The sequence below is a fragment of the Xiphophorus hellerii genome, chromosome 4, assembly GCF_003331165.1.
Source record: "Xiphophorus hellerii strain 12219 chromosome 4, Xiphophorus_hellerii-4.1, whole genome shotgun sequence".
Lineage (NCBI taxonomy): Eukaryota > Metazoa > Chordata > Actinopteri > Cyprinodontiformes > Poeciliidae > Xiphophorus > Xiphophorus hellerii.
The window spans coordinates 12,146,551-12,157,216 of record NC_045675.1 but is presented as its reverse complement, the minus strand read 5'-3'; the positions used below and the strand labels follow the sequence as shown (position 1 = coordinate 12,157,216).

Sequence of the window (10,666 nt, the reverse complement as noted above, 5' to 3'; positions counted from 1 at the left end):
GTATACAGTGCGTTTATTGTGTTCAGCACCTGTTTACTTTCTCTTAAATTCCTGTTGACAAGGTTACCGGAGAAATACGTCAAAGATAGTCTGCCGCTCAGAGCGCTCACGCTACAATTTTCGAATTATATGATTAACTTATTTACCAACTTATTAATGTAACTTATTTCCACTATAAAATGTACAGTATTTGACTGAATGGCGTCAGAGTGAAACTGCTCTACTAGGTTTAATAGGTCTATTGTATTTTCTGGGCAGATTTAACCATTTGAGTGAACATTGAAGGAACATAAAAATAATGTAAGCTTTCATGGCATGCCTCATTGAATAATACATGCTGACTTCAAACTCATTAAACTTATTTCCCATGTTATTAAGTATATGTAATTACACGAGATGATGCTAGGAAGTAAAATGACTACCGTACATTAAAATAATTTTATTTTTTATTATTCGCGTCTATAAGTAACTAAGAGAATTTATGTCTTGCCACAGACAGAATAAGGTCAAGTCAAGTACAATGTTAGCATACTGTGTATATGAAAAATAGAAAGCCATTGAGCGTAATTTATTGTGTCTTTTGGGTAACGGACATACTCTGCCACTCAAAATATGGCGGTCGCGCTGAGGCAGGTAACTGTCACTGGAGAGTGACGTAAATCCCATGCGCCTGCGGCACCACGAGTGTTGCAAAAACATCATGCGCAGAGGGTCAGGATGCAGCTCAATGTCACTCCGTTTTACTGCCGATATCAGGCACAGAGGGACGTTTTGACACACTGATCCCGTCCGGAACAAAAATACCGGACCATCTACGAAGAGGTTAGCGGGAGGTTAGTGGTAACGCTTTTGTGATAACATCGGTATTTCCTTTAGCACTCCAGGGATGTAAAAGCACGGCTAGCCAGGCTAGCTAACTTAAGTAGCAGCTTGTTATCGTTAATACGCAGTTTGTCTGTCTTTTCTTAAAGCTAATAGTAACAATATCGAACTTGGCTGTGCTCCTTTTCGAAGTCGATGTGTTTCTGAGAAGTTCTGTTAGCAACTTGCTAACTGAACAAAATGTATTGAATTTGGCACTTCTGTAGTTTTTTCAGGCTCTAATTGTCTTAGCTTGAACTTATTTACCCGTATTTACCCATTTACTTGTAAATATTATTCTTAGCCACATAATAAGTCGATGCTTAAGCGGGGTAAAGAAATAATGCAGATTGAGAAATGGATGTAACATGTGCTTCCAGTTGAGTGTTACACATTCCCTTCAATCCAGGTTTTCTCTTGTATCTTACTTTTCTTTTAGGCTGTGGCATTTCCCAAAGGTCTCTTCCCTACCTTCCATCGTGCTTTATGTCTGCTGATCCACCATGGCCACTCAGATTTGTAGAGTGCTGGAGCTGATGGTGCGCTCCTCTTGCTGCCACACCATTAGAAGTAGATCATGTCTTCGAAAGGCAGTGCTGGCCCCAACAACCTCTGTCCCTGGGGGCCTTAATCTTCCTAAAAGGGCCTACAGCCTTGACTCTTTTGGTCCCGGTCGGCCCTCGATGGGTCCCAGTTCACATCAGCCCCGTTCAGAGAGAACATCCCCTTCGTCAGCGCTGGTACACAGGAACCTGTCTGCAGCAGCTGTACAGGTTGGTAATTTGGCTTATTAGACTCTAGGCTTTTATTTACTTTATTTTTTTTTTCGTTTTTAAATGACGCCATTCTTAACCCACAGGTTTCATTTAGAAGTGCATAAAGTGGAGGATAAAAATATGTAAAGAAGACAGTCATTTTCAAAACAGTGAATATTAATAAACTCAGAAAAACTAAATTTCATTGGTTGACGTGTTTATAGGCTGAAAATGATGCCACAGTCTAGTTCTCATATATTTTAGAAGGTCAACATTTTTGATTCTGATCGATATGACAATTATGAAGTTAATTATTTCATTTTCTTTCACTATTTGTTGACATTTGTTTAGTTAGTCACAGTTAATATCTTTTTCGCAGGGCCAGTTTCGTCCTTTGTGCCGCTACTGACTACCTGGATCTTGGGGAGGTGGAGGAAAATGTACGCCGTGCACAGGCTTGTAAAAAAATCAGACACTTTATAGTTAATCCAGATCTGGCCAACGTGGTCGCACAGCATTTGGTGCCCGACCTGCAGGACGCTAAGACCATCATCTTCGAATGTAATCCAGGTGAGAAACAACAGATCTGTGATGTAACCTTCAGAAAGCTTTGCATGGGAGCTGAAATCAGAATAATCGTGATGATTTGATTATTGGAATAATTATCCACTAATTTAGTAATTGATTAATTGTTAAAGTAAACTGACTCAAAGAAAGGCTATTTGCTGAAATAACATACTCAGAGCAGTAATTAAGCCAAAACTGTACAAAAAATTGTAGATGTTTAATTTAAGATGAAATAAACGTTCTTTATGTATGAATATGTTTAACCCAGAACTTTTCAAGTGGCTTAGTTTAGATTCACTTGGTTCAAATTCTGTAAAAAAAACACAAAAAACCCAACTGATTCTTAACCTTTTGCATCCAGTTATTAAACGGTTACTTCAGAAATTATTCATAAGATAAATACATTGTATTGATGTTAAGTCAACCAGAAAGGACTTTTTACATATTGATGCTAGAGGTATATTATTTAACCATAGATGCATACTTTCCTACACATGATCTACTACTATGTTGCTACTACAGAAATACTGTGTTATTGCATTTTAGGCAATGATTGAATTTTATATATTTGCATCTTTTACTGTATTTCTGATATTGTATAAAAATGGCTGAAGTAGTTAAATTAAAAATCTTCAGAATATGCCAAATTTTTTATCGGATTAATCATCTGAATAATTGATTACTAAAATACCTATTTGTTGCAGCCCTACTTTGTAGAATGATTTGCAGTTCAGTTTGTTGTGAATGTCTCATTTGCAGGTCCTGGAGTTTTGACGAAAGCACTGCTGAATGCTGGAGCTCAGAGAGTCGTTGCTCTGGAGGGAGACAGGAGCTTCTTACCTGACCTCCAGGTAAATTAACTTCCTCTTAGGATCACATTCTTTTTCACCTCTTTTAAACATACTTAGTTATTGGCAAATTCATTTTTGATAGAATATATTTTTTAAGGTAAGATATAGATGACAGGTTTATGTTTCAGGAGCTGGAGACGCGTCTTGATGGTCAGCTGGAGGTGGTTCACTGCGACTACTTCAGGCTGGACCCCTTTGGCTGCGGCAACGTGAAACCTCCGACCATGTTTACCGATAAACTGTTCACCGACCTGGGAATATCAGAGGCTGCCTGGACTGATGGTGAGGAGAAAAAGATGCAGATTTTACTGAAGACTCCTGCAAAGGTTGAATGACTTCCAATTCCTTCCTTTCCTTATTATGGATGGGCATGGTATCGGTATCGGCCGATATTCGCTGTAAAATTTTATATTGGACATCGGCCATTCAGTCAAAATAACTCACAGATGTAAAAGGCGTTGTTTTTATATGACAAACCAGTGACAAAGATGCCTGAAGCACAGCACAATGTCAGATCTGAACTGTTTGAGTGTCATTGTCTTAAAGAGAGCAGATGTCATGAATAAGTTTGACATTAAACATAATTGAAGTTGAACATGCTACATCATTTTCAGCCTCTTTTTTAACATTTGCATTTGGTATCAGGCTAAATTGACAAAGATAATGCAGTACTTTAATTCCACAGCAGAGAAAGCCATATAGTAAGTAGGTATTGGGAAAAATATTGTTATTGGTATCGGTAATCAGCTAAATGAGTTTTATAATATTGGCATATAGGATATCGACCAAACATCCAATATTGTGCATCCCTACTATGAATCCTCAACTTGACAACTTGAACATTTCTAAAACAGAGTGTTTGTGTGTCTCTATTTTCAAAAAGCTGAAAAGCATTTGTTATTGTGTGTATTTGTGAATCTCTGCAGACGTCCCTGTGAAGGTAGTGGGGTTCCTGCCAGAGCGTAACGGGCGTGGCACGCTGCCTGAAGATGGTTTACGCTCTGTTTGAGCGATTGTCTGTCTACAGATACGGCAGAATAGAGCTGAACCTCTTCATCAACGAGAGGGAGTACATGGTAAATAATAATAATACATGTTCTTGTTTCATGTTTCTTTTTATTTATAACATTTGATGCAGATTTTAAACAGGCATTCCTACACTTTTTTACACTTTGTTATTGATGTGAGGTTTGGTTATGGACTGATCAGGTTGTGTAAAACCTGTTTGTTAATCCATCAGAAACTGATGTCCCGACCTGGTGAAATGCTCTTCTACAGAGCCTTCGGCGTCCTCTGGCAGATGTCGTGTGATATCGAACTTCTGCACAAGGTACATTTTTTCTTTAAGTTAGTACCTATGGTTTTTATCTTTTGTGTTCCTATTGGCCCTTTGCACGTGACGTCATGCTCTTCAGAACTCCGTCCGCTCCACCATAACGGACGTCAAAACAACCGATGCTTAAAGCCTGTCAAAGCCCCAAATCGTTTCTACTTAGTTGATTTCGCAGTATAAATGATCATAGGATGCTGCGCGGTCGGCTGCACAAACAGACATGGGTGAAAACCAAACCTGTCATTTTATTTTATAACTTTTAATGAGGGAAGAAACGGCGGAGATGGATAGCAGCTGTCAATCATAATGACTTTCAGCCATCAGTGTAACCGCAGATTTGCAGCTAACACTTTTTACAAGGTAAGAAGATTAACGTTCATAAACTTTATAAGTAAGTATGATTAGAAAGATATGAAATATCGCATTATGGAGTAGGTATGTCTAACCATTAGTAACCAGGGAAACAGCGCCCCACCGCCATGTAGCCTAGCATCTAGGGAAAAAAAAAAACTGGTTAGCGTCTCGTCTTCTGTATGTTTTTAATGCTGCTCCTCGGTTTAAGGGGAGACGCCGTTTATAACATACTGATATAAATCATGTGGTGTGAATTCAGGCAAAATCAGTAATTTGATCAACACGTCAGGAGGGAAGTATGGATCAGTTTGTAAGCTAGCTGTTTCCAACTTTCGTAAATACCGCCGTCTGTGAGCCCCAACCAGGTGGGTTACGTTCACAGATAAATTAGCTCGACTCGAACAAGTGGAAGCCATGAATAAACTGACAAAAACAACTTTGGAAAACAATTTCAGTCGCTTTGTTCAATACTCCCGATTCTCATTTCCGACATCTATGGCGCCTTGAATGATTAAGTGACGTAGTTTGCAAGGGGTCAATACATCAGCAGTAGGCTGACATGAGATTCTCACTGTATGAAAACCTTCAATAAAAATACTGTGGCTCTATTGTAATACTGTAATATCTGCATTAACGCTAAATTATATTTAAAAAGAAGTGTAACATGATCTTATTTCATCCAAAAATAAACACCCCCACTGCTGCTCAATAAATATGATTAAGATTATTACAGTAAAATATTATCTATAGCATAAATATCTGGAAACACGAGTATAATAAGTTCATGTTAGTTGCTGAATTACTCTGCCTTGCTCCTTTGGCGGACTTCTTAACAGATCTGCCTCCTGTACTTTAAATCAGTGATGCTCTTTTAGTTTCCAGTCTTTTTGTCCTATTTTCAGCCACCTGATTAACAGTGTGCAGCCAGCAAGCTACTTAACCTGTCGGTACCATCAACATTTTTGCTAAGAACAATAATGTGCCAATAATGTTTTTTTAAACAGTATACAATTTTAATAATTACCTACAAAAATCCTTTGAAAATGTAATAAAAGCATCTGATATTTGAGGATGCATAAAAACTACTGGCTTTCTTGGAAATAAGATGATTTTTTGGCAGTTTTTATGCAAGTTTGCTGATATAAGAATATGTAGATAGATATATTCATTCACTTCCGACAAGCCCGTCCAGATAAGCAGTAAATCAATTGATCGAATAAAATGAGCAAGAACATTTTGATTTGCTTGTTTGTTTCTGTATTTTGAGTAATATTTAAAGTAATATTGTTGAGAAGATTTGACATAAAGTAGATTGTTTTGTTTTTTTAGCAAAATTCCTACCTGGCAGTGTTGCATTTTTTCCTGTCTGAACCTCATTATTAATGTTTTCAAAAGCAATTTTGTTTTTTTAACACTTCATAATCTATTGCATTTATAATATCGGTTCTTCTGTTTGGTTATTTTGGATATTTAAAATGTTTTCCAGCTCTAGTATTAAATGTTCTTTGGAAATTAAAGTTTAAAACAAGGAATAACAGAATGGAAAATTAGTTTGTGTTGTGAAACTGTAACTTTTTAAAACCTTTCGGTACCTTCATGCCAGTAAGCTGATCCATGCCTGCAACACATCATGAGATCAGAGAGGAAATGTTTGTTGACATTTCATTCCTCCACCTCCTTATCTGTGTGTTCAGGAGCCCTGGGAGTCGTTTGCTGTGTCTTCAAGGCAGAGTGTACGTAACTCCAAGGGCAAGGTAACAGAGCCAGTCCATTATCAGCAGCGATATAAACATTTAAAGTGTTTAATGCAACATTTGGCCTTTTTCTCTCCCTGTAGCTCCCAAACGATTACCTGTGCCTGGTTCGCCTGCGTCCCCGGGCCGACCTGTTCTCCTCAGGCCTCATGCCCTCCAACGCCTCAACTCTGCTGATGATGGTCAAACAGTGTTTGGCAAAACGGAAGGTCAAACTCATCGACAGGCTCAAGTAAGCAGACGGCATCAGGCGAAGCTAGCGCTCACATCACACACACGCAGCGTCAAAGCCTCACGCTTTGAAGAAAGCCTGCAGATTTCTTAAACATGTTATGCTTCCCTGAACAGGTTATGATTGATCCATGAGCATATTTATTCTTTTTTTTTTTGCACAAAATTATTCTTAGATAATGATATTTTAGTCTTTATACTTTTTAGTTTATTACGTTTGTAAACTGTGGAGTACTTATTACTTTAGACCAACATTTAGCTTAATATTGGAGCAAGAAAAACTCCTGTTAGTTTATTACTTAGCAACCCAGTACAAGAATCAAACATGGAGGACCAACATTTAGCTTTATACTTTACAAATCTAGAGCGAAATTAGAAAGTACCATCTACTTAGTGGCCCAGAAGAACTGGAACCAATATTTAGTTTTATACTTGCTCCATGAACAAGAATCAAAAAAACATAAACTTACTGTCAAAAACAGTTGGATGGTTTTTTTTTTTAAAGTACTTGCACTATTTTTAGAAGCTGTTAAGATCCAAATGGAAGTATTAGCAGCATGTTTTTAATAATTTTGTTCATCTTGTCAAAGCATGTGTGGTTTTCTTTCATCATGCCTCTTATTTGTTTGATTTTTTTATATATTTTTTTTTAGTGTGTGGTCACCTGACAGTGGGAGCAAACTGTTATCTGAGTTGGGCTTGCCGGAGGACATCCTGACTGGAAACGTTTATCCAGAGGAGTACCTTCGACTTTTCCAGCTGATGGACAAGAGTCAGGAGTTTATACAGAGCTGGCTTTACGAGGAGATCCTGGAGAACACGCAGAGGGAAGGCTGGGGCTAAAATAACAGCACAACTAAACATGTGTTCAATAATATGATGAAACAGAACAGTAAGATAGATAAATAGCCATAAGAGTATAACAAATTCTCCATCTGTTCTGTTACTGAAATAGCTTAAAAGTTTCTGCTATAAATATAATTTTTTTAATTTATATTACAGTGACTTCATAGTTTGGACATAAATATACATAAATAGAGGCTCTTCATCCATCACTGAAGCTTCAGGCTATGCAAGTGATCTCATACCTCCAACATCCTAGTGTGCTTCACTTGATAATACAGCTGCTGTTTTATTTAGTCAGTTTATTGCAGTAGCAGTGTAACGACCTGCATACGTCTTTATGTGAAGCAAACCAAGGAAAAAAGCAATGCAATGCTGTTTCATTATATAACAGCAGCTGTTTGTATTTTTATATTTGTGAGTCCATGATTGTTTGTGCATGTGGAATCTCATGCTTTATGAAATATGTAAGTTAGATATGTTAATTTAAAAGCAAAATATATCATACTTTTTTACATCTAGCCCAGGTTTTATTGGTGCTCTGTCATTTGGTCATAAATCAGATTGATTAATAAAGCTATTATTTGCTTTCTTGGTCATTGACAAAGAAAATGTGATTTAAAGTTGTTTGTATCATTTTTTTCACATTTTTGTCAAATTTTTGCTGTAGAAATCCACAGGTCAGGTAGATAATCTGTTTTCAGAACAACCCTGTGAACTACACAAATCTGGCTTTTATGGAAGAGTGTTAAGACTCAACAAAATGTGAAGAAAAATTACTATATACTTGAGTAAACATGATGGTGGCAGCATGATACTATGGGGATGCTTTTCTTCAAAAGGGCCAGAGGTATTGGATGCAGTGCAGTGGGAAATAAACTAACTATTCATAGGAAGATAGAACAAGAGCTTAAATGGTTTACATCAAAGCGTATGTTAGGATGACCTAGTTCAAGCCTAGGCTATAAATCCACTTTATAATTTGTGACAAGATATGTAAGCTGATGTTCACAGAAGTTCTTCATTCAAATCTGAATGACCTGTTTTGGAAAATTCTCAGACTCAGTGCACAAATCTGGTAGAAACATAGGTCTCAATACCAGTACAGTTTTTTTTTTCTTTTTCACACTGTGTAGTATGTAGCCCAAAGTGACTTAGATTAAATTTTCAAACTCAGAAAATAATTTTTTATTCCGAGAGAAATTTATTAGTTTTTTCTAAGCAAATCTTTGGCTTTTCAAACTCACAAAATTCCTTGTTTTTCTTTAAAAAAAAAAAAATGACTGAAATTAATCTCAGAATGTCTGAGTTCTTTTCTAGCAACATTTAAAATCTTAATTGAAACTCAAAAAATTCCCTGTTTTTTTTAGAAACGTCCTGCGATTAAATAAAGAAATTCTGAGTTTCTAGCAAATTTTTGACTTTTTCTTGAACATTTCAGAGATTAATCTGAAAATTTGAGTTTTCTCTGGCAAATTTTTTGACTTATATACTCAAAAAAGTTCTTGTTTTCTCTAGAAATTTTCTGATTAATCTAAAAATGTCTGAGGGATTTTTTCTTCTTCTTTTTTTTGAGCAAAATTTCAACTTTTGAAACTAAAAAGAATTCCTCGATTTTTCTAGAAAGTTTTTGAATGTTTTGGGCGGAAATGTAATTATTTTCTTCCTGTATACAATGACTGTAACACACCGTCGCACCCTTCACATTTTCGTTTTTGTTGGTGTGTCACGCTAAACACAAAGTGAAACATGGACGGTAGACGGACGATAGATGGCGCTAGAGCTCGTGGTCGGTGTAGCTGACACACTCAGCCCGGGCTCGGGGAGAGCGGCAGCAACGACCCCTGCCTGTCTGTCTGACTGCGGGTAGCGCTTGCGTTACACTCCGTGCAACAACAACATCCTCGGCAAGGTGTCTGATGCTGAGCTCTCCGCCCTTCAGCCTCTCTCTTCAGCCGTAAGTACGTCCTGAACGCGCTGCGTCGTAACGTCTGTTCCGTTGTAGCAGTGGCACTACAGCTAGCGCGTGGAAGTGTAAGGAAAATGACGGTGTGGCTCCTAAAGGTGGCCAGATGTGTCTCCTGTTCGGCTGGGCGCTAGCTAATGCTAGCCTGGTAGCAACATCCACTGACGCCAAGACAGACATTTCACTAGCGATTCGACATTAAATGGTTTAAAATGAAGTATTAGTTTCTAGTTCCTCTCAGAGGTTTTCCGTCTTTTTGGTGAAGCAGAACAAATCTCGTTTATTTCTGCTTCGTGTTTCAGAGGCGACGTCCGCAACTGACAGATCACAAGTACAACATGTTAATTGAAAGCTCAGCTGTCAGTCACGCCTGGCAGTTATAAACCGCCTGCGGACAGCTATGCATGTTTATTTACTAAATAATAAATCTCATCCTGTAGACCTGACATCTTATTTCATCTGCATGCTGTGTTTTTTGGGTTTACGCTGAATGTAAAATATGGACATAAGGTGTTATTCATTACTGTGGTTTAGAAGATCTGAACTGTAGCCAACATCAGCGCTCCACCCAACTGATTGGGATAGTTCAACTGCAGAGTTCAAGGCTTTTATAGCAACCTGGAAGATTTCGCTGAATGAAGGCAAAATGCCAGGGGCGCACCCCGAGGGTTTTGTAAAGAGCGCCAGATGTTGGTGGGACACCAAAACCAACAGACTTAACAAAAGTTTTATTAGTCATGTTAATAATAGGGCAGTACAGTATTAGGAAAATATGCAATAATATTGGTGAAAGTTACTATGACGATATGACATGCAATAAATAATTACATTTTTTTTTATACATTCCTGCTTTTGGTTGATTTGTGAGTAGTTTATCCAGCTACTAGAGCACAATTTTATCCATTATTTCCAACTCAATAAGGTTTTATAGCAAAGAGTTTTGGGCTTAGTTGTATTTTTTTTAAATAAATTAATCAATTTGCTCCCTCTTTCTCTTGTAAAACATTTTTATTCTGCATTAAACAGCAAGTGTTACAAATATATTAATAGCACACAGAGCTTTAATGCATGGAAGCTAAAAAAAATTAGCCATTACTTATTACAGTCTGGGCAGTTCTTTGCAATATGCATATTACCCATGGTTGTGTTTC

At 37.4% G+C, this 10,666-nt stretch overlaps 1 protein-coding gene across 1 annotated transcript; it reads left to right on the top strand.

Annotated features, from left to right (window-relative positions):
* The first annotated feature begins 665 nt into the window (after positions 1–665).
* Positions 666–8,166, top strand: tfb2m (transcription factor B2, mitochondrial). Its single transcript, XM_032560954.1, is given in 12 exon segments — positions 666–833; positions 1,301–1,634; positions 1,996–2,022; positions 2,024–2,186; positions 2,943–3,034; positions 3,163–3,316; positions 3,961–4,016; positions 4,018–4,110; positions 4,275–4,364; positions 6,416–6,475; positions 6,559–6,707; positions 7,360–8,166. Coding segments are annotated over 11 exon segments (1,344 nt in total). The 5' UTR covers positions 666–833; positions 1,301–1,364; the 3' UTR covers positions 7,550–8,166.
* The last annotated feature ends 2,500 nt before the right edge of the window (positions 8,167–10,666 follow it).